Source organism: Talpa occidentalis, unplaced genomic scaffold (genome assembly GCF_014898055.3).
Source record: "Talpa occidentalis isolate TD23 unplaced genomic scaffold, MPIMG_talOcc4v2.1 talOcc4.2, whole genome shotgun sequence".
NCBI classification, from domain to species: Eukaryota; Metazoa; Chordata; class Mammalia; order Eulipotyphla; family Talpidae; genus Talpa; species Talpa occidentalis.
In genome coordinates this window covers 58,721,226-58,744,755 of record NW_023602073.1, presented here as the reverse complement: position 1 = coordinate 58,744,755, position 23,530 = coordinate 58,721,226, and the positions used below count along the sequence as shown (strand labels likewise).

At 41.9% G+C, this 23,530-nt stretch overlaps 2 protein-coding genes across 9 annotated transcripts in view; one reads left to right on the top strand and one right to left on the bottom strand.

The window, feature by feature from the left end:
- STK38 (serine/threonine kinase 38) overlaps window positions 1-10,471 on the top strand; it is a 37,954-nt gene extending 27,483 nt beyond the window's left edge. For all 3 annotated transcript variants that reach the window (XM_037519606.2, XM_037519607.2, XM_037519608.2), the window contains exons 10-14: window positions 4,920-5,037; window positions 6,095-6,218; window positions 6,828-6,923; window positions 7,878-7,972; window positions 8,438-10,471. In XM_037519606.2, coding sequence (XP_037375503.1) covers window positions 4,920-5,037; window positions 6,095-6,218; window positions 6,828-6,923; window positions 7,878-7,972; window positions 8,438-8,568 — 564 coding nt within the window. In that variant the 3' untranslated portion in view covers window positions 8,569-10,471. The remainder of the gene's footprint in view (window positions 1-4,919; window positions 5,038-6,094; window positions 6,219-6,827; window positions 6,924-7,877; window positions 7,973-8,437) is intronic.
- A 2,580-nt stretch (window positions 10,472-13,051) lies between these two features.
- KCTD20 (potassium channel tetramerization domain containing 20) overlaps window positions 13,052-23,530 on the bottom strand; it is a 34,808-nt gene continuing 24,329 nt past the window's right edge. For all 6 annotated transcript variants that reach the window (XM_054698749.1, XM_037519600.2, XM_037519604.2 and 3 more), the window contains 5 exons: window positions 21,129-21,231; window positions 20,648-20,768; window positions 19,099-19,296; window positions 17,776-17,886; window positions 13,052-16,350 (listed from right to left, as the gene is read on the bottom strand). In XM_054698749.1, the coding sequence (XP_054554724.1) occupies window positions 16,058-16,350; window positions 17,776-17,886; window positions 19,099-19,296; window positions 20,648-20,768; window positions 21,129-21,231 (826 nt within the window). In that variant the 3' untranslated portion in view covers window positions 13,052-16,057. The remainder of the gene's footprint in view (window positions 16,351-17,775; window positions 17,887-19,098; window positions 19,297-20,647; window positions 20,769-21,128; window positions 21,232-23,530) is intronic.

Here is a 23,530-nt window from a genome sequence, read left to right as displayed (position 1 = left end):
GAAAAAAATAGTCTTTGATTTATTTTTCTAATATTAATGGGAATTTTTTTTTTAAGTTTAGCATAGTCAGATCTTGGTTCTCCTTTTTTAAAGAATCTCTGTTGCTCTTTAAGTGTCTAAATTCTGTATGTGGTTGAGAAACTGTTTACCCAGCTTGTTGAGGGATAGGGAACAAATTTGGTTTCTCCATAGACCAGTAGATCGTAACCTTGGCTACACATCAGAATCACCTGGGAACCTTCAGAACATACTGATGTCTGCGTCCACTCCCAGAGATGCCTAACTCAGCTGGTCTGGGGTGTATTGTCTAGGTTTCTGATTTTTGAAAGAACTCTGGGTCTTTCTATGTAGTGAAGGTTGAGACCTTCCATTGAAGAGCTTATTTCTTAGACAGTAGCACCTGCATTATTGGGAAATTGATTATTTACTTATGTTTTGGAAGGTGACAAAAAGTAAGGAATCCGTGTTGGTTTTTTTTTTTTCCTTTTTTTTAAAGCAAGCCAAGATTTAACCTTTGGCTACTGTACTATATTTGGGAGGTAGTTAAACTTAAATGATTTAAATTATCCTGAAAAGACAAACTTTATACTCTGACACATGCCAGAAGTTCATTTCAGATTCAGTAGGACTTATCAAACTTTAAGTTCTATAAGGAAGGAGATTTTACAATGTTAGTATTTAAAAAAAAATTTTTTTTTAATCTGCATACACTAAGACCCTCATGCTGTGATTAAGGTTCTTGCCTTTTTATCTGTAGTAGAGTTAGAAAAGTACTATGATCATCCCCATACTACCTCTTTTGATAACTTGAAGAAAATGATGCCACCTCTCAGTCTTCAAAAGGTCAATCTACCCCACGCTTTTGACCTTATAGGTGACCTCATTTCTCTTGTATCAAGCTGAAGGTTAATACTAGTTAATGCTTAATATAAATTTACTGCTCTAGGTTAAGACTAATATATATATATATATATATATATATATATATATATATATATATATATATAAAATTGTTGACCAACATATTACTTTTCAAATCAGCAAAAAAGTAGAGACTTTCATTTCACTTGTTGGCTGCTTAAATCATATTGTAATGTTTTAAGTAGCTGTGTGGTCTTGGGTAATCTTAGGCATCAGTAACTGATTAGGAAATAGGTATGAGTCAGCTTCAAATTACTAAACCACAGAGGTAAGAGATGAAGTATATCTGGGTAGCCAACTTTGTCAGTTTATTTACTTTTTTTAGTGTTAAATTTACAGAATTGATTAAATAAGAAATTGAATTGTTTCATTTCCCCTAAAATCCGAAAATGAAACCATAAGGTTAGGACACATCAAGTGTTTGAAATGATGTTAACAACCACCAAAATTCTTTAAGAGAGAAGATCTTATAAGTACTATAAGCCCCCCAACAGCAAAAGGAAAAAGAAGGGTGTAGATTTGAGGTATTAAAGACCTTGGAGTTGGAGGGCACTGGGGATTGGATAAGAGACAGAGGTCTGGGCTGGGGGCCATCCCGGTTTAGAAATACCTGCTACCTGGTGTCACCAGTGTGGTGAAGTGAGAGTGAGCTCATATGGCATTCTAGTTCCCAGAGTGAGAACATTACTTTCTCTCATAGGCTTGAGCCTATTGCTGGCTATATTTTATAATTCTAAGCTTTTTTTTTTTTTAAAACAGCTTAGTATCTTGAAAGAATTATTTTCCTGTAGCAATAAGTCTCTGGTTTTAACAAATACGGCTTCGGTGACATTCAGCTTTGCTGGACTATATCCTGTCCATAAATTGAAGAGTTTCTGTAGTTTCTTCACTGTTACAATTATAATAGAGTGAAAGCACCTCTGCTTCTTGGGGAGGGCCCAATCTATGTTTCAGGCTTTAAAGCTTACAAAACTGGCATTTATGTTATTTACTATGTATACTTTAAAAAAAACAATGTACAGTTATTCATATCGAAAAAAATGGATTCCTATCCTATACTACTGCACACAAAAATAAATTCAAGATGGAAAACAAAACTTTAAAAATTTTAGAAGAAAATATAAGGCAATATCCTTATGACCCTTGAAGTAAGGAGGATTTCTTAAATGAGATATAAGAAATATAAATTATAAAGGAAAAATTTAACTATTTGCTACTTTAATTTAAGAACAAAAAACAACTTCTGGAGATTGGAAGATGTAAACAAATGACAGGGCAATCCAATGGTTCAATTACTTTGAAATTATCTGATAGTTCATGTGCATACCCTAAATCCAGCAATTCTAGCCCTAGTCCTGTGCCCTGGAGAAACTCTTATGTAAATCAGGAGACATGTATAAAACAGGTTTCTTGCATTTTTTTGTAATAGCAACAAACTGAAATAACCCAGTATCCAGCCACAAGAAACTAGTTATATTCTGGAATAGAAACTAGTTATATTCTGAAAGTACAGTGACGTGTGACATCATGGATCAGTTTTATAAACAAAATGTTGAGAGGAAGAACCAAATATCTGAAGACTGCGTGTAGAATGTTACCATTTTAACAAAGCTCAAAGAGATCTCATTTAGAGATGTGGTATGATAGAATTTCTTTTTAAAAGCAGAGGAGCTTGCCCACAGGCCTTTCCTTTCTTGTTTCGGCCTGGCAGCTGGGTCCCCGCAAAGAAGGGTGGTGAGAAGGAGCAGGGCCGGCCTGCCGTCACCAAGGTCGTTCCTGGAGAACTCCCCATGACATTCACAGGCATGTCCATGGAGTGGGCGTCAGGGCCAAGCACTAGAGGAGACATGGGAATGTGCAATGAGAAAACAGAGACTCCACCGTGGACACTGCCACCGGGCTCAGCAACACTGTGTGGGCCACGGGAGGCTCCCCCTCAGTACCGTGTGCCATTGTCCTGAGTGAGGGTGGAGTCACCGAGCCAGCTGTGCACACGGGTTACCTATGTGCCTGTCACAGCTTTCAAAAATCTACAGTCAATGTGGATGAAAACTAACCCCTTATTATCAAATAAAATTATAAAACTGCCAAAAATAAAAGCAGAGGAATGGTAAATATAAAATTGAGCATGGGAGCTCAGAGGAGCACACATTTGGTTTGAGTGACACTGGTAATTTGGTTCTTCAGTTGAACTCATGGGTATTCATTTTTATTATATTTCATTATCTGATAATTACATATTTTTGGTATATGACTATTACATCATTTTTAAAACCATAATAAAAATGATAAGCATCAGGCTGGGAGAAGATATTTGTAGTATATAAAACTATAAAAGATTAATATTCTGAATTGGGATTAATGTCCTGCTGGCGTAAGGAATTCTAGCAAGTCAAAAAGAAAAAAGACATGACTAAAAAAGATAATGGCAAAGCATCAGAGCAAAAATTCACAGGTAAAAAGACCCAAGTGGCTAGCTTATGAACATGTCCTCACCCTTACTAGAAAGAAGAGAACTATAAAGTAAAATAACAGCAAGATTCTATTCCATATTCTTTAGATTGGTAAAAATTGAAAAAAAAAAAAAAAGGTGACATGTGGAACACCAGAAGCTCCTTCCTATTGCTGGAGTTTAAGTAGATTTAACCATTTTGGAGAACAAGTGGAAAATGTCCAATTAATTGAACAGGTTCATAACTCAGGACCCAGAGATACTACTTCTGTATATACTTGGGAAATATTGGCCCCAGTGCCCAAGATGTGGTACAGAAATATTTATTCAGTTGTTATTTGTCACAGTAAAACATTGGAAGCAACATTAGTGTACATTGACAGGTGAATGACTAAGAAACATTGTGACATTTGTATAAGTGATAGTATCCAGCGGTGAAATGAGTCAGCTAGAGCTACAGGAATAAATCTCAAAATCATAATGTTGAGTTAAAAAAAACAATTTTTAGTATTGTGGGATAGTGTCGTATATACTGTGAAACCGTCCATTTCATTAATATACAAGAAGTAAGATTATTTCATGTCTGCAAATATTTCTACAAGCATAGCATGGCAAAGTCAAGGTAATTTTGACCTCAGTGGGAAGGTAGGGACTGATTGATGCAAATGTGGTATCTGTAGTTTCATTTCTTTTAAAAAGGTGCATCATTTGAGACAAATATAGCAGATTATGAACCTATATTTAATTTGAGTAATGGGTACATGTGTATTTAGTGTCTGTGCTTTGTTTCCTATATGTCTATAATATTTCATAATATTTTTAAAAGACTACACAACTATAATTTTTAATTTTGAAATTTATAACTTTTAGATTAGAGCCTTCCATATAGTAAGCCCTCAAATGCTGAGCACAGTGGAGGACCTTGTGTTTCCCTAGTGTTGCAGTCCTGGGATACAAGATAGATTACTTAAATTTAGAAAATACTCCTCTAAGAACTATCTACATAATTGGTTGACTTTGGTAATTGGACATTTAAATATTTTTGATATGCAGGGTATAACTTTCTTTTGATCATAAAGCTTTCTTTTATGATATCCTCAAATCAAAGAATAAATATGATGGAAAGTATGATGATAGAGCAAGATATTTAATTTTCAGACTGGCTTCTACTGCTTAATTAGTTCTGAGATCTTGGACAAAGTTGAGCTAATAAAGTTCTCTTTGCTGAGTTTTGTGAGAATTAAATAAAGAATCACAGAGCCTGATACTGGGGGTGTTCAGTAAAGTAGGGCACTAGTTGTTAGGACCTTTGACCTTGTGAATTATGGACTTTGGCCATATTTAGGAAGGGTCTCTCACTGACAAAAGTTTATTGTTCATTTTGGAAGTGCTCTGGCAAATCAGACTTGCCATTCAGCTACTGGGCAATCCTACTTATTTAGCTTGTGGGGAGCTCTAGGTGGTACTCATAGGCTCTGGCCTCTGGAACACAACTCTGGGCACCCTCCTGCTTGCTGGGCCTCCCTGATGTGTGGTACATTTTCAGGCCTTCTCCACAGTAGGCACTCCTGACTACATTGCTCCTGAGGTGTTCATGCAGACCGGGTACAACAAGCTCTGTGATTGGTGGTCGCTTGGGGTGATCATGTATGAGATGCTCATCGGTAAGTTGCATGCTTTCAGAGGACTTTTCTGTGCAGCCAGGAAAGATTCCTACCTTGATAGTAGATTGTTTCAATTGGGGGTGATTTAAACACTTTCCCCCCTTTGTCGTTCTAAGTCAAGTTTCCTTGGTAGAAGACTCTTAGCCATCAAACGTATCCTACTGTGATCTCACTCACTGGCATCTGTGTTGCTTTGCTGAGGATTTATCATGTGTTTTCTTCTGCTCTTTCATCCTCTCCATCTAGCAACTCTTTCAGTCACTGGCATTTATTAAACATCCTTTGCATGCAGAGAGCTTTAACCAGCCATTGCTGCATGCACTGTTCACTTCTTAGTGGCTGTCCCCTTCCTTTGTCAAAGCTTTCAAAGTGTGGTGCCCTCCAACCTCTCTTCCTCTTTTTTGGATGGTGTGTCTGTGTATTTAGGGGACACCTCTGTGGGGTGGCCATGTGCTTGTGAGTGCTGGGAGAGTTGAGTGTACCCGCGGTGGTGCTGAGGGAGTCTGTGCGTGACTGCTGTGGTGCCCCCTGGCCGAGCTGTCTTCAGGAACTCGGGGTGGCTGCTGGTGAAGGCGGGCGCCCACTGGGAGGGCAGGTAGCATCATATGGCATGTGATGTTACCCTCGTGGTTCTCTAGTTCTCAGACAGAGGCATGGCGGTCACTTATAAACCTTCACCTTTTCCTCGTTCCACTTGTCTGGTACTTCTCTCATGCGAGCGTCTCTCCATGGAGTCACTTCCTCGTGATGTTTCATCCTTTCATTTCTTCTGTGGGCACATCCTCAATTCTTTCTGTTTTCCTTTCTTTTCCCAGCTCTAACATTTATCTGCGTCCCTAGAAGTGCCCGAAGCACAGCTTCACTTTAGGTTTAGAGTTGGGGGACAAGTGAGAAATTGGTCTAGATGTTTTCTGGGATGAGTGGAAATCTTGTCCTTGTCCTGGCGGGAAGGAGGTATTGCATTATTAAAGAGACATAGAATCATACTGAGGAAAAGATCTCATTCAGGTTCAGCGTTCTAGGGTGAGAAAGCTCCAAAGTGCCTTTTTTATTACAGGCTACCCGCCTTTCTGTTCTGAGACTCCTCAAGAGACATACAAGAAGGTGATGAACTGGAAAGAAACCTTGACATTTCCTCCAGAAGTTCCTATCTCTGAGAAAGCCAAGGATCTAATTCTGAGGTATCAGTCAGAGAACACCTCCTCCTTCTCCCACCTAGGCTTTTTGACATGAATGAAGCCATTTTTTTTTCTTTTTTTAAAAAAAGATTTATTTATTTATGCATACAAGAGCTGGGGCACAGGCCAGAGATGCGGGGGGTAAGAGGATTCACCAGAGCCAGAGCGGGGAACAGAACAGGCAGATTGACTGAAATACACTGCTGAGGGGAGCAGCGGGAGGGCCAGGAGAGGTCTGCTGTGCCATGTGAGTTTCACCCTGGCCGGCCGGGGATCGAACTCATGGTGCAGAAGCTGCGGATTGCTTCATAGTGCTGTGCTTAACGCCTTGCACCACCACGGAGGCCCCTGTTTAGTATATTTTCTATCATGTGTATAATAGTTACTTTTTGTCTGAATTTTTACAAATTCGACAGAAATCTGAAAATAAAAATTCATCCATGATCCTATTGCTCTAGCAAAGAATGAAGCCATTTTTTAAAAACTTTTTGTAATTTTCTGGATTTTCCCTCTGCTTCCTCCCATTCCTGAAGAAAGGACACGGGCAATTATTCCTTCTCTTTTTCTGAAGAGACTACTTGAGGTGTGTTGAAAGGCCTCTGTCTTTTCCAGATTCTGCTGTGAATGGGAACATAGAATTGGAGCCCCTGGAGTTGAGGAAATCAAATGTAATTCTTTTTTTGAAGGCGTTGACTGGGAGCACATCAGGTATATCCATATAAAAGCTTTTAGGATTCTTTCGGAACGTCTGTTCCAACACTAATTTCAGTACTCATTTGGAAACACCATTATCAGCAAGCCAAATAAGGGAAGAGAGATACTTAGAATTCTGGGTCTTTTCCTGATTTTCACTCATGGTGAGGATCGGAATGGGGGGGCTCCCTGTAAGCCACGCTCCGCGTGCGTTATGTTGAAGCTAGCAGTCACTTACACAGCACAGCAAGCTTTGGCCTCCCCAGCAAGGGAGCATCTCACAAGTCTGTTGTCCTTGCCTTTACACAGAACATCAACCTCTCTGGACTGACCTGCCCACAGAACAGGGGCTATCACCAAGAGACAGAGAGGGGAGAAAGGAGTGGGAGAAGGATCGGTGGGGATGTGCAGGGGGAGAGGGGAAGGAGAGGAACTGTCATGGTGGCTTGAGCAGCGCTGCGGTGACGAGGGTCTGCCCTGTCTGCTGCGCTCCCAGACCTTATTCTGCATTTTCATTGGTGGCTAAAGAGAAGATGACGATGTTGTTATCTGTTTTATCATTGTATTTTACATCCTTGTGTTCTTACTTTTGCCTCCTTTTTGCCACTTTTCTAGCCACCCTAGTTGTTGCCACTTCTGGTGGGACAGAGCCCTCCTGGGGAGCATGTAGAGGTCCCGATTCCCTTTTAAGCAGACAGAGAGGCCGTCATGGGGAATGCATTAATTTTGGATTGTTGTTCTTGTCTTTCTTCCTAGCTGTGAATAATTGTTCAGATTTTTTCATAATATGTTTTGTTTGGATGTAGTCAGTTGAGTTGCTTGGTCAGCAGTCACAAGATTTTCAGAGAAAATAAATGCTTCCTGTCAGTGACTAGTGTTTCCATGTCAAATCAGGGCCTTTGTTGGAGAAAGACTTGATTAATATTGATCCCCATGATTACTAATTTTTGGCATTTCTATTCTTGGCAGAGAGAGACCTGCTGCAATATCTATTGAAATCAAAAGCATTGATGATACCTCAAACTTTGATGAGTTTCCAGAATCTGATATTCTTAAGCCAACAGGTACTACCACCAATACTGCCTCTTGCCGCCTTATAAGTGCATTATTTCTCTCCAATTGTGGGGTGATGTTTACAAATTAGGGTGGGGAACTTGGAGAGGAACTTCAGTTCTTCAGGTTCTTTGTAAGCGTTTTTCCACTGCTGTTCTGGGAAGCAGTGAGACCTTGTAGACTGGAAAATAAACATGAACTCCCATGTTTAGATTGTTCAGCTGGGTTGGTAAATTTGAAAGGTCTGTTTTTGTGTTGTTATTTATTAAAGGTTAGGGAAAGGAGAGAAATGGAAAAATAAAACTCTGAAAATATTTATGAAAAACAAATGGCAAACAAATGTAGAAAATTCACGGAGGGAAAAAGAACCTTTCCCAAGTTGAAACTGTGGTATGTTCTTCAGAGAGTCCTGTCCTCAGGACATAGTCCATCAGGATGAGGTAGTGAATCAAATCTCACATTTGTTTCTTCCCCAGTGGCCACAAGTAACCACCCTGAGACTGACTACAAGAACAAAGACTGGGTCTTCATCAATTATACTTACAAACGCTTTGAGGGCCTGACTGCGCGGGGGGCAATACCTTCCTACATGAAAGCAGCAAAATAGTGCCCTTGAAATGGAATCCTACATGACACAGAGTTCTTTGTACAACATCATGGTTTTCCTCACACATTTTTTAAAAAGGACTTTGGAGAAATTTATGGAACCCACCAATATGTCATGGTAATATCCCCTGACATGTGAGTGGATCCTCTTCCACCGTGCATCTGAAAACTTACACAGCAAAGACAACCGTTTCTACACATCAGCCATAAACAGCAGTCCTGCTTCTTGAGAAGCTTCATGAGCCAATTTGATAGGTATTTGAAAAAAACTTGAGTTTTTCTAAGTTCATCAGAACGAAGGGGAAAAAACAGCCATCATCCAACATTCATGAGATTGTAACACGTACTCAGCAAATGTCAGCCAATTCCTGTGATTTTTTTGACATGCTTTCTGCCAAGCCCATCAAGTATTTCATATTTTTTTCTTTACAGCTAAAACTTCCATAGTACTAAAGAAATAAAGCAATAATGAAAGCCTCAGCAGCCAGCATTTTGGCTGAAGAAACTGATCCACCATTCTCTGAGGGGTGGTGATGGTAGTTTCTCCCCATACCTCGGCCTTCGGCGAGTGGCTTTTTACAGCCTCCATTCACGGTGCACTTTATTTATGGTACTAGGATAAAGACCCTCAGCCCATCGGTTTATCTTCTCCCTCTTGCTCATCGAAATTCCTCATGCTGCTTTTCTGAGTGCTGAGGGGAGAGGGATACCACTTTGATCTGTGGTGGCTTTTAGAAGGCCCAGAAGCTATTGGTCATTGCCAAGGAATCCCAGATCACATGGAAAATCTTGACTTTCTCATCACGACTATATCAAAAAATCCGTAAGACAGATGTTGTCATGGATCAGCAATACCTGTAAGTGCTGCCAACAGGAACTCAATTTATTCCTGGGAACACAGCAGGGAGAGCCCAGGCGGAGGCAGGAGGCCTGGAGCCCTCTTGTTATGGTGCTGTTCCTGCTCCTGCGAGGTCTCCAGAACCTTCTTGGAAGTGGTGAAGGAACCAAACCAATAGAAGGTGCAGAGCCAGTCTACACATCCTGTACAGTTCATTCTTCAATGCTTGGTGATGTGTCTCCTCTCCTGGTATTTTTTCTCTCCCAATTTTAAGTAACCATTTTGCCTTGTAATCATGATTTCAGTTTTTTCCTTTGCAGATGCCTGCCTGAGGGACGCTCCTCTCCGCCGTGAAGGGTGGCCTGCAGCTTGGCCTGGCTGGGCCTCTCTGCGGTGGTGTCTCTCATGAGAGATCCTCTGAATTTTAGCACAAAGTGCCTTTTCTTTCATAGCTACGGCGCTCTTTGGAGGGAATTTGTCAGAAAACGTGGAGGCTCTATGTTAATGCATTTTTAATTTTTAAAATTCTGGTAACTCTTCAAGCATCACGTGTGGTGACTTTGCCTACTGCAGTGCGTCATGGCCAAGCTACGCCTGGGAGGCAGATTTCTGCCAGTCTTGAGATTGTTAAAATCAACTTTCAAAGGGAAGTATGTCCTAGCTTAGCCCTTCAGAAAAGAAACACGGAATATCAGAGTTACAGTTGTCAGTGAAACTGCTTTGGGTTTTAATGTCTTAGGGGGAAAAAAAAGACGATTAGGGAAGTGTTAATTCTGGATGAAGGTAACCTCTTTGCCCCTTCATCTAGTTCCTAGTCTGTTAGTGAAAAGGCAGTAAGTCCTTCTTTTTTTGTAACTTTGTAGTTTCTTTGTATTACCAGATAGTTGGGGTCTGGGCCCCTGCCTGTTTTGCAAGAGTGTGTCCTAAACCATCTACCGCTGGTGAAGAGAAGTAAGAGAAGTGACAGGAGCTGTGGGGATAGGCTGCGTGTTGGGAGTGGCAGGGATGATTTGTTTTAGGGGAAAATGCCCACTTTTTCACTTTGAAATTTCAGAATAAACTGTGTGAAAACAGGAGTGTGAATCTGTGATGTGTTTTAAAGCAAATGGGGCTCTTCAGCTCAAGAGGCAGAGTGCTGGTGGTATCTTTCAGCCTCCTGTCTGCAAACTGTGCCCTGCAGCAGCGTATCTGTCCCCAGGGCTCTTCTGCCACCGGAGAAGGGGACCAGCTTTTATGCTCCCCGAGGAGTCATCTGAATGGGTGTCCATGGGAGACCTGTGCTGTTTCCACCCAGTTAAGTGTTTCTGGGCAGTAGAATCTCCCGTTGCCCAGGCAACCCGATACTGGCTGACAAAAGTGCTGTCAACTGATGGGCCCTTTGCTTCGGGAAACTTCCTGGGGATATTTTTACTTAAGTAGCAGCCATCTTTGATAAAGGGGAAAGTGACCCACTCAGGATATGGGAGGTGTGGTGGATATTTGGTTTTGTCCTGGTAGAGGTGTAAGTATTATGTGAAGAATATTCCGCAGTTGCTTTTGTTACTTCATTTCCCTCTCCCATCACTCTGGTTTTTGTTCCTTGTATGAAATATAGCCCTCTTATTCTATGTAAAACATGCTAGTGTTTATTTTTTTTTTTTTTATAAATTTTATTGTTATATTCCCCATACAATTGCAGCCCCCCCATTCTGACCCCAATCCCTCTCCTCCCGCCCCCGCCCCCCTAAAATTGTCTCTGGTTCATAGTTTTTTGTTGATTTTGATTTTCACTTTCTTATAGTTATTCATTTTCCTGGTCCCTTATTTAAGTTTTCTAGATTCCTGCTAAAACATGCTAGTGTTTATTCTCATAATCATATCCCTGGTCACCGGTCCTGCCATAGCCATTGGATTCTCTTCAGTCCTTACCTTACTTGGTCGACATGCTCAACTCACACTATTGACAGTTTTTTAAAAAAACTCACTGCCGGGCCTCCCCGGTGGCGCAGCGGTTGAGCGCTGGGTTGTGAAGCTGCCCGCAGCCTCTGCAGTGCCAGTTCGATCCCCAGCTGCTTCCCGGCCACCAGATGGGGGGGTCCCACATGGCGCGCAGACCTCTCCTGCCGCCCGCTGCTCCCCTCAGCAGTGTACTTTGGTCCTTCTGCCTGCTCTGCTCCCCGCTCTGGCTCTGGTGAATTCTCTCACCCTCCCGCGCCTCTGACTGTACCCAGTGCTTGTATAAATAAATAAATCTTTAAAAAAAAAAAAACAAAAACACTGCCACCGGACTTCTCAGTTGTTCCTCCACCACCACACACAGTACTGGCATTCCTCAGAGCAGTGGCCTTGCCCTCTTCATTCATGTGAACCCCCCTATATTGCTTCACCACCACTTTTGTGCTAATCTTGAATGTCCCTCTGACCAACCTGCCTGTCCCTGCAACCCAAATCCTAGATCCCATGTAGCTAATTGCCTGCCAGGTTAGCATCTGGAAGCTCAATCTAAAGCCGTCTCAAATGGAACTGTCTTGCCTCCATAACTCTTCCTCTTGCTCAGTGTACCCAGTTGTTCAAGCCAGAAACTTACATGACTCCCCCGTCCACCCTAGCAACCGGTATTGCTTGTGGAGTCTGTCATCGTGGCCTCTTAATGGACTCTTTCTTTCCTGGCCCTCCTTTCAAGCTTGTCATCTCCCCAGGCACCAAAGAAATTCTTTCACATCTGATGTCACTCTGCTTTAAATCCTTTGGGGAATCCCAGTCAGACACTGAACACCCTTGTGTTGGCTACAGCGGTTCTTAGTCTAGCCTCCTCTCCGGTAACAATAAGCCATTATTTCACCTTTGCTCGTGTAGTTGAGTTGGCCTGGAACACCTTCCTCCCCTTATATTTATGGATCCAAAACTAGTATTTCTCCTTCACAAATTGGTTCATGTGTCACTTCTAAAATTCTCGTGTGCTCTGTAGTCAGTAAAAATTGGCTACTCCATTTTTGGGGGCTGAGTGATCTGGACTGTTTCTATAGAGAGCTGCCTTGTCCATTATTACAAAAGCCCCTTGAAGAGAGGAACAGTCTGTGTAGCCTGTGTCCCAGCAGTGAGACTAGGTCAACAGGCCACAGCTTCAGGTGTGTTCATGACCTCTGAGACAAAGGCAGGCCTGCTAGGGAGGGACAGGCTTGCTTTAGGACCCCCTGTGATTGGACCACCAATAAGCTTCCAGGCTAAGTGAGCTGAGGGAGCCCAGGAGCCATCTGACAGTTGTGGGGCCAAAGACAGACACCCACGGATAAGCAAGTGGTAAGCAAGTGGCTCTGGAACAGTGTTTCCAAGGGGCCCGCCTAGACGCCGCCTGCCTTCTCGCCACCTTTCATTCTTGCCGTGGTTCCTTGCTCACCTTAATCCAGAACCAGAACATTGAAGTCTTTGAGTCTTTTTACCTAACTGGGTTTTACGGGGTCCTACTAAACTGCATTTGAGGGCTGAAAGGATCTGAAATCCAAGTTAAACAGGAACTCAAACAGATCATTAACAGCTCTGGAACCTGTGAACTATAACTCGGGAGGGCAAAGCACAAGGAGGCTCAAGCTGCACCTCAAGTCGGCGGCGCTGTTCCAGGCAGCCGGAGCACTCCTTTCACTCCTCAATGCCTTCATTTCTAGTTTGCTGCCAGAAAACAACATGGACACACAAATGATAATATTTTATTATAGAAAAAGCATCCCAAATATAGGATTTCGTAAACACTGGTAGGTGAACAAGTGCAATTAAAAGTAAATACAAAGTAAAGAGGCAAAACTTACACACATTTTGCCTTTAAGAGAAAATGTAATGTCCTCCTGCAGAGGTGATCCCGCCCAGGGCGTCAGTGTGGCTCCATCTCCAGTGAGGGCATTAGGTTTGCTTTTTGAACCTGCCGTGCCCATTTTAATAATTTCAAAATGATGGCAAGAAGTGGCATTGAATTACAGAAATTCTCATCTTTCTATTGACAACTGATAGACTCCATGTCACACTTCATGACAGTTTGAATGAAAGCCTGCGCTCTGATTGTTTCTACTCACTGAAGAACATTATTTGCGAATACACCCACCCTACCTGGGCTCACTCCACAGCTTCTCCTATACCTGTATACCTTAGATCTCACACTGTGCACTTTAGTATTAGCTGCTGCATATTGTGCAGTAAATCCAACTACTTTCTTCCCTACCCTTTTTGCTGTTACTCTTTCAATACCTTAACCACTAAGTAATCTCACTTGATGTTAGTGCTCTTTATCGGATCTCCAACTTCTCAATGGTAGATGTTTCCCAGTTGGCCATACATAACATGATGCAAACTCATTCTAAACCTCAAGTTCAGGTTCATCTTGAATTGTTGACAGGCCTCTGAGTAAGATATTCTGAGCAAAACCATGTTCTTACAAAAATGTTTCTGTATAAACTGCCTGGCTTACTTATTTAGGCACTTAGAAAAAAAATACCAAACCTGAGTTCCTCTTTCATTGGAAACACCCTTTGCCTGGCTGATCACTGACCGACTCTGAAGGGAATGACAACCCAGCTCTTCTTACTGAGAGAACTGAGGCCCTCCCACTGTGGAATGTCCTGGCCCCGCCAGAGAGCAGCTGTGGCTGAGGGGAGCCACACGATGACGATACTGAGCTCCAGGTTGAGAAGGGCCATGGTACAGAAGAAACCACCTTTTCCTCCAGAGGGACCTGTAGGCCCAACTTTTCCCTCAGGCACCACCACCTGGTGACGTGGAGCATATCGCCACAGATTTCCACAGATTTCCAGCTTGCTCACATCCCATGGTTTAGGGCCAAAAGCACATTAGCCCAATTTGGGGGGAAAAAACACCTAGCTCTTGAAAGCCTAAGGAAATGAATCACTTACATATAACAAAGTGTTAAGTACAAGCCATACTTTTCATACCTGGCTTTTTACCTAAGCAAGGACTAGTTAGTTTTAGGTGTTAGTTGTGACACATTTATACTTACACGTGAATAAACTATATAACAAGTTATATATCATACAGACTATACAGACAGTTCATTCAAGTTTCCTCTGAGATGGCATAGAAATAAAATGAAAAGCATAAAAGCACCATCAAATAATTATCTGGGCTGGCCAACCACTACTGGGTATTGTAGTACTAGTAAGGTCAAAGCCAAGTTTGACCTCAATTATGAGCCAGTTTCATAGAAATTAAACTCTGGCTACGAAAGTAACCCAAAATCTAACACCCTGGTCATTGGCCTTGCAAATGGATGCCAACGGTAATGAGGATTTGGGGGGTGTAGTGGTGGGGGAGAGCTCCATTTAACCCATATGGCTACTCAGAGTAGGAACAGCTTGATTTCCACTGATACTGGGCACACACACAGAGAACACACATATTAACACTCATGTTCTTCAAGCCTGAAGGAGTTGGTTTCAACATCCATCTGAATCTACCTCTGGAGGAGTGTAACTAGGACGGTCATAAAATGGAATCAATTAGTGCCCAACAGAATCTCAGATGGAATTTAAGAAAACCAATCATGTTCCTGCCTTAAGGAACTTGTGTCTCTTGGAAATTTGTGATGAGTGCATGCTCTGGGTTGATGTTTGGAAGGACAACTTCTTCCACAAAATGGGAAATACTCCCAAGACACACACTTCAGGTTCTAGACTTTAAATGTAGCTGTACTGTTAATAGCCAGGGAGGTAACAGGGAAGGTGGTTCAGTCCTGGGGGCTGGGGATCAGAGCTGACATGCATTGTGTGTCTTGAATACAGAGCTGGCAGATCAAACAAAATTACTAGGCCATTGTCCCTCCAACTCACCCTTGCTTGGGAGATAGAGTATCATTTTCTTAGTCACTGTGTGAGCAGCTGATAGGCTGTTTCAAAAAGTGAAATATCCTGATATCCAGGAGAGTCAAAATGGCCTGATTTGGTAAGGCGGTTCTTGAGTTTTAAGTTCATTTCAAATAATTTAAGTTCAAAAACCTCGATGCTAAGAAGGTTTCATAAACATTATTATGCCTTTATCCTTCCTGTAAATACATAGTTCTGGATTGTTCACTGCAATAATGAAAAACAAGACTGAATTTAAGCTCTTAAGAATTTCCTTTTAGACATTATGAACAAAGGACAGCCCAGTTCTTCCCAGACTCCCTCTGGGTGTAGAAGTTACCAGGAACAGCATCTTCATTAATATCTAGTGAGCATCCCATCAGTGCCTGCTTGTAATAGAGATTGTCTCCTTTTTAAATTTGGTCCCTCTGCTGTTAAATAATTTGCCTGGTATAAAACAAAACAAAACAAAAACAAAAAAAAAACAAGAACAGAGCATAAAGGATGAGGATAGCTTTGCTGAATGAGGCAATAGGAGTCCTGACCTCCCTCCCTGCTTTTGCAGTTCTGCAAAGACTCAATGAACAGCACCAGACCCAACCAAAATTTTCAAGTCACCAGGGCTGCTGCAAAGCCAGGAGCTTAACAACCAGTGAATGCTTTTCACCCCCTGCGCCAGAGGCACAAAAGAAGACACACATTAATTATGTGAGAAAGGGAAGGATGGAAGAGAAGCATGTCTTCTACTCAGGGCAAGACAAACCATGGGAGGGCAGGCTGGGGGCTTCCCAGACAGAGAAAAGCTCCAAAGGGGCGGACCCACAGCGATTCTAATCCTGAAAGTCATTAGAAGCCATCTGAGAAAGTGGGGCATTTAGCCTATCAAGTTCATCCACTTGAGGTGGGTGATGCATTAGTATCTCCTGGTCCTCTGAGACATCCTCCCCAGCAGCTACCAGATTAGTGAGGGATTTGCTTCGAACACACTGGAAATCTACATGGCGACTCTTTCCTTCTTCCTTTTCCCATGACATCTGGATAAAGGGGCGCTGTACATAATTGTAGATGACTTCAGACCGGCCACCAGGTCGCCTCTTAATTTTTTCTTTACAGGTGGGGTAACCTGAAAGAGAGGAAAAGGCCATCCAGAAATTGCTCATTCTGGTTTACATACTTCCTCCTTCCTGACTACATCAATTTCCTCCCAAATCCAAAGACTAGTCATAAAAACTACCAGGGAAGGGACTAGTCCTTGACCATGCCCTATAAGCCCCAAGCACCAACATACTCATTTCCCTCCTACTCAGGTTAGTAGGTCTTGTTCTTAGAAGGGAAGTAACAAAAATTCTGTCCCTTCTACTTTCTGAAGCCTTTATAGTATAGGCAGCAATATTATAGAGCAAAAATTCAGCCAGGGTACAGCTACTCCACTCCTCTAACGCTTAGAGGGCACACTATATGAGTGTGGCTGGAGAAGTGTGGAACATTTAGTCAAAAGAAAAAATAGGGGAGCCTCCCCTGGTGGCACAGTGGTTGAGCGCTGGGCTGCGAAGCTGCCTGCAGCCTCTGCAGCGCCAGTTCTATCCCCGGCCGCCGGCGAGGATCTCACATGGAGCGGCAGACCTCTCCTGCAGCCCGCTGCTCCCCTCAGCAGTGTATTTCATCAGTCTGCCTGTTCTGCTCTCTGCTCTGACTCTGGTGAATTCTCTCACCCTCCCGCGCTTCTGACTGTACCCAGTGCTTATATAAATAAATAAAAATCTTTAAAAAAAAAAAAAAAAAAGAAAAAACGGGGATGCTGTCTCAAGTACTGAAAGGCTGTCACATGGAAATGGGAGGAGCAACCCACATGGCAGGCAGACCTCTCCTGTCTCACCTGCTGCTCCCCTCAGCAGTGTATTTCAGTCAGTCTGCCTGTTCTGCTCCCCACTCTGTCTCTGGTGAATCCTCTCACCCTCCCGCACACCTCTGGCCTGCACCCCGGTTCTTGTATAAATAAATCTTAAAAAAAAAAAGAAGAAAGAATTGGTCTCTGTGACCATTCCAGAGAGACCACAGGTTGGAAACCATTGCTCAAGATCATAAAGCAGTGCTGTAAACACATCCAGACATTCTTCAATGGTATGTGGTGGAATAATCTTAAGCTTTGAGACCCCAAGCTACAGTTTGTAGAAGGACCCCTTCAGGTCCCAGAAAGAGCCTCACCAAGATTTGCTAAAATGGTGGCCTCCCACTTGGTGAGCCCATGAGCTTGCTACCTTTACCTACCAGTGTCCTTAGCCCTCACTGCTCTCTAAGGTGAAACAGTAACCTGGAACATATTCCTATCGCTGTTTTAAAGCATTTTCAACTAGAAATAAAATGAAATGTAAGGGCAAATAAAAACAAATTTAAGAATCCTTCAAACTTGGGTAGGAATGTAGTTCTCACATGTGCCTACTCTCTAGGTCCTCTGGAAGTTGAGTTTTAAGGAGATAAGCTGCGGCCATAGAGCCAAAACCTCCTTCATAAACCATGTGAGCCGAATATTAAGCAAGAGCATGTTTACCTTCAATTCCAATGCGAATGTTTTTCAGGCCCCGTTCCTTTAATACTGTTTTAGCAACATCCCGATTCTCAATATATTTGAAGAATCTATAGAGTTTGGAGCTGTAAAGAACTGGAGAAAAAACAAGAGCTGGATTAGTCATGGTGTGTGGACCCCTGTGAGGAGGAGGGGATGAACTCAAGGGATCAGATTAATGAAAGGTACACCTGACGCCAGATTAAAATCAGTCACAGGAAAGAAACCATCTGAAGAACTGTTTGTTTCAGGGTGGAGGAGGCCTTTTTGAATATGACAAAAACCGTAGAAGCCATAAAAGAATTGATACACTTGACTACATAAAATTAGAACATCTACAAACAGCCAAAACCACCATTAACAAATGAAAAAGGCAATCAGCTGGGGAAAATATTCCAACTCATAGTTAATTTTCCTTAATACATATAAAGGAGGGTGGTCACAAAGAGTAAAAGACAATTCAATTTTGTAGTGGGCAAAAAAGAATTAACATGGAAAAGGAGATTAAAATGGCTCTTAAAAATTAAAAGATGTTCAGCCTCATTCAGGAAATGAGAAATGCAAATTAAAACTCAAGTGAAATGTGTTTTACCTATCAGAATGGCAAAAATAAAAGTAAAACCTGTTCTGAGATGGCCTGGGAAACCTGTCATATTGTTTTGTGAGAGGACAATTTGGCAATATCTATCAAAATTGTTAGAGCATAAAGCTTTTGATAGAGAAATTCTATTTATAGAGATAATGTATGAAAAGACTTTAAAAATATTCACAACAGCATCATTTATAATTTGTTGCTTAATGCTATCAATGAGGCTGGTTCAATCAACAATGGCATAGGTATACAGTAGAATATTATGTAGCCATAAAAAAGGAATTGCTTGGACACAAAGGAAGACTACATTAATTGCTTATGTATGCACAGTGACTGTATCTGGAATGATATAAACTGAGAAGGAAAACTGGGTAGAAGAGGTAGTGATGAGAGCAAGATTTTTCATTATATCCTTTATAATTTTTGAATTTTTAATTACCAATTCAAAAGGATTTAAACATGAAATGGAGATGACACCATTATTTATGTTAGCTCAGTACTGACTACAGTAACAGACATCAGGTGTAGCAGTGGGAGGTGCAGCAACACCCACACTGTTAGCCAGTATGAAAGCTAGACCTGAGTGTGTCGTCTGGGTAAGAGTGCACATTGTCACTGGTTTGGCTGTGGTGTGCACATTAGTTCTAGGATCCAGTGACTGCTCTGAGCAACATATTTCTTGCTGAAAGCATCTAAGCTATACAGGGGGCCCCTACTTTGGGAATATTCCTCCCCCATGGGAGGGGGGTGGTCTTCATCCCAGTCCACAGAATCCTCATCCGTGAGCACGACGATGTGGCACTCTCGCTCCCCTTTCTTGGCACAGCCCACCATGATGGGCAGGATCAGCTCTTCGAGGTAGTGATCAAACTGCTTGTGAGCACCGTCATTAGACAGTTCATGCAGTAAAGCACCTGGAGAGAAAACGCATATGAACATGTTACTCCCCCAAATGTACACAGTATTAGAGTAAAAATGACTGAAGTAACAGTGTTATCATTGAAAAGATCCAACGAAATGTCCCATGTAAAAGCAAAGAGATTGTTTGGCCTCAACGTGACATTAAGCTGATTTTGTGAGAGATGTTTCACAGTCTACCACTATTCAATTTACTCATGTTTAATAATCCCTGAGGATTATAATCAATTCAGGTTTTGTTGGACATACAAAGTCAGACCATAAACATTAACTCTCTAAGAAGGCGAACACCATCATTTGGGGATGACTCTTCATAGCACTTCTTCTGAAGAAGCTCTGAATTCCAACTGGATTTAAGAGTCCCACAAAAGAGGAGTAATCTGAAGTTTGGCAAAAGAAAGGAATTTGCTCTAAGTGTGTACTAGGTCCAGTAGAGAAACCGAAAGTCCAGAAAACTTCATGGAATATGCGAGGAAATACTAAGACTTTAAAGAATAATCCTTTAATAATTTTAAACCTCAGTAGCAAGAGCATGGACTTTGAGACATCAGTTCTAATCTTAGCTTTAATGCTCAGAGCTTTGAACAAGCTAATTTGATGAGATTATCACCCATCTTTCAGAGTTAAGTGTTATAAGACTTAAACAAGTTCACATGCATACAACACTTAGTAAACACTAATAATAATGATAAAAGTAATTACAGACATAACTTGCTTTACTGTGCTGCACACATACTGCAGGTTTGTGGCAATCCTGTGCCAAGCAAGTATCAGGCTCATTTTCTCAAGAGTATGTGCTCACTTTGTGGCTCTGTGTCACATTTAATAATTATTATTATTACTATTTTTTTACACATAATGGTATTGCACACTGAATAGACTACAGTATGGTGTAAACATAACTTTTATGGCATTGGGAATCGAGAACCTCATGTGACTTGCTTTATTGGGATGTTTGTTTTATTGCAGCGGTGTGGAACTGAACCCACAGTGTCTCTGAGGCGGATCTATCTAAGAACCCAGCCAATTTATGCTGTCTGACTTCATTAGTAAACCATTTTTCTTGTATCTGACGATCAGTATCCTTATTTGTTAGAGTTAAGATACCAAGGTCCCCAGAGGGGAAGCAATTAGCTTGGTGACTCATGGGTCAGGCAAAATTAGAACCCACTACATGTTCTCCTTTGTTTACTTCCTCACAGTGCTTTGAAGCGAGAGAGAGTAGGTGTATTATGTCTCTGCCCTGCAGAGGAATTTCAACGTACCACTGAAACTACCTCTGCCTGGTAATAAAAAAATATCAGTTAATTCCAAGCAAACTCGAAGTTCAGCTGCTCCTGTACTTACTCAGATCTTGACACCGGATAGTGTTGAAGTCAAAGTTAATGCAGAGGTAATCGCATGTATCTCTGAGGTCAGGGATAGAGATGCCATCAGGACAATTGATGATACCAGTTTTGTAATAATCCTATAAACAGATTAGGAAGACGAAATGTAGCAGAGAATATGATAAAAAAAAAATACCTCTTCAACCCCCTCTTTCTTTCTGGTTCCGTTAAAGTGATGCGTTTCTAGGACTATCACCAAGTGGGTTGATTCATTGGATGGCAAAGTGGCTCCTGGTTATGCTGACACATTTAATCACAATCTGATACCTGACTGACTTCATGTAAGCAGGAAGGACTTATCAGCCACATTCAGAAAAAGAGGGAAAGGCAGCAAATGGAAACTAGAGACTCTACTTCAGCACATAGTTCGATGGCACACTCGAGGCAAGTGACTACGCATGCCCCTGGGAAAGGGATAGAACAAAAAGGCTACTACACACCAGCACCGTTCGAAATACAGTTGCACTGATTCCTTCGGCAATCTCATACTCTCCCTTCTCATTGGGCCTTGTGAAGTTATACTCTCTTCCTGGTCCAAACATCCTGAAAGATAACCAGGCAACAACATTATCATCTCCAGCAGGATTCTTCACAGATGAGATTTCTCTGTTCTGCATTCCATTCTGGAAGACTCCGTTCTCTCTCATAGTATAAGTTAAAAACACAGTATTAAGAGTCAGCCCCTAAAAAAATCTGTTCAAGACTTAGGAAATTCTCTTCAGACAGGAAAAGACAACAACTGCTTTTGGCATTTGAATGCAAAAAGGAATGAGGCAGCAAGTCTTCAGGATTCCCCGGTAGTTAGTGTGGGTGATAGCAAACGAAGTAAAAACCACACCTGCAAGCTGGACCTCTGGGAAAATCTCTGGAATGTGTGAGGGCTGCCTCTCAAGCCCTTCCCCCTGCCCAGGAGTCAGAAGGCAACTCAGGAAGACAGTGTGTCTCATGCCCCTGACCTTTCCTATTCCTTCCCCTTGTCTATCAGCAGTAGCAGGTAGATATGTTAATGCTTTCCCTTTCCTAATGCATTTTAATTGTGGGCTCTAGAAAAAAGGTCCTTTATTAAAAAAAAAGTTTTATTTATGCATGCATACAAGAACTGGGGTGTAGGCCAGAGGTGCTGGGGCGTGAGAGGATTCACCAGAGACAGAGTGGGGAACAGAACAGGTGGATCCACTGAAATACACTGCTGAGGGGAGCAGTGGGCGAGACAGGAGAGGTCTGCTGTGCCATGTGGGTCAGCTCCCTGGCTGGGGATCGAACTTGTGCTGCAGTGGCTGGCGAAAGCTTGATAGCACTGAGACTTTAACCCCTGCATCACCAGGAGGCCCTGGAAAAAAGATCTTTAATTCAAGGAGTAACTCTAATGATGGGCATTTCAGGTCAAGTAGAAAGAAGGGTAAGTTACTAGGTTGATTAGCAGTTTGACATAGTTCAGAGAGGTACCTGCTCTGGGTCATGGGAGCACAAGGTAGAGGTGTTGCTTTCCTTACTCATCCCTTCCCAACCTTCCTCCCCTTTCTCAGATCCCTCCCAGTGAAACTGGCTCATGACTTGTTATTACCGTGTGTGTGTGTGTGTGTGTGTGTGTGTGTGTGTGTGTTTTGTGTGTGTATGAGAGAGAAAAAGAGAGAGAAAATGAATGTCATGGGATAGGAAGCCAGCACAAAGGCCAAGGTAGGCAACTGGTATCTTCAGCCAGCCTGAATTCCCAATGGGAATTCACTGCTATTTCCTTCCTTATTCTGCTGGGAACCCTGTTTAACTCTTCACAACTGGTATCCTCTACCCTGCATTAGCTGCTTCTTAAAGGTCTGAAAGACTTCATACCACATGCTTTCCAAATCACTGCACCATTCATAAGAAATCCATCCTGATAAAAGTAGTCTTCAAAAATTGCTGACATTTTTCTGGAATGTTCTGGCTGAAGTCAAGATAGCTATTAATGAAAACAGTGGGCAAAATGCCACAAATACGCCCCCCAACACACACATCTATCATTGGCCAGACCTAAATAAGCTCAGTTGTTTATCTGTAGTGGCATGGATTTATATTAATCCATTCAGTCTCTCAGCTTGTTTCTTTTGTGATGGATGGTCCCATTGGTTAGTTCAGTGACTAAGCTAATGAATACTGTATGTAGCCAAAACACAGAGCAAACTTACTCAAGTCTCAGAATTTGTGACCCTGGCCAACAGTTGGTTTCTGTATCTAAAAATATCTAGATAAAGAATCAAACTCTCCTCTTCATGGGGAAACCTACCACTAGAGTCAAAGAACCAGTGTTACCCAAGAATCTACTGCCCAGAAAACGCCTGCCTTTCTTCCCTTGATAGGTCCGGGGGGCAATAATGGTGGTGATACTGAGAACCAAAAGTCCAGTTCAATCAAATATAGGACTAGTCTGGAAAATGTTTTATCGTTCTGGTTTAATCTTAATTCAGATCTGAGAACTATATTGTTTTGCTTATGGTTAAAAATGGTCTAGCATGAGTTTATAATGTTTACGTTCAAATATACACACACTTGAGGTAGATTCACTTTGGCTTAGAGTTCAGTGAATTAATGTGATTCATTCTGATTTCTAATTCAGTTCAAAGCCCTGAGTGAGGTTAGATCCTTAAATAAAACAACATCTACTTCCAAGTAGTTAAAACCCTCAGTCAAATGTGTGTCTGTATACACATAAACATTAGTAACATTATTTTACTCTTATCCAACTTGCTCTTCCTCATGTTAAGGGCTGTGGTGGGCTAGAAAGAGGGTCACTGGCTCCAAGCAGGCACTTTTCATATCCTAAACTCTTCTAGAGACAGAAGAACATCAAAGGAGGAGATTTCTG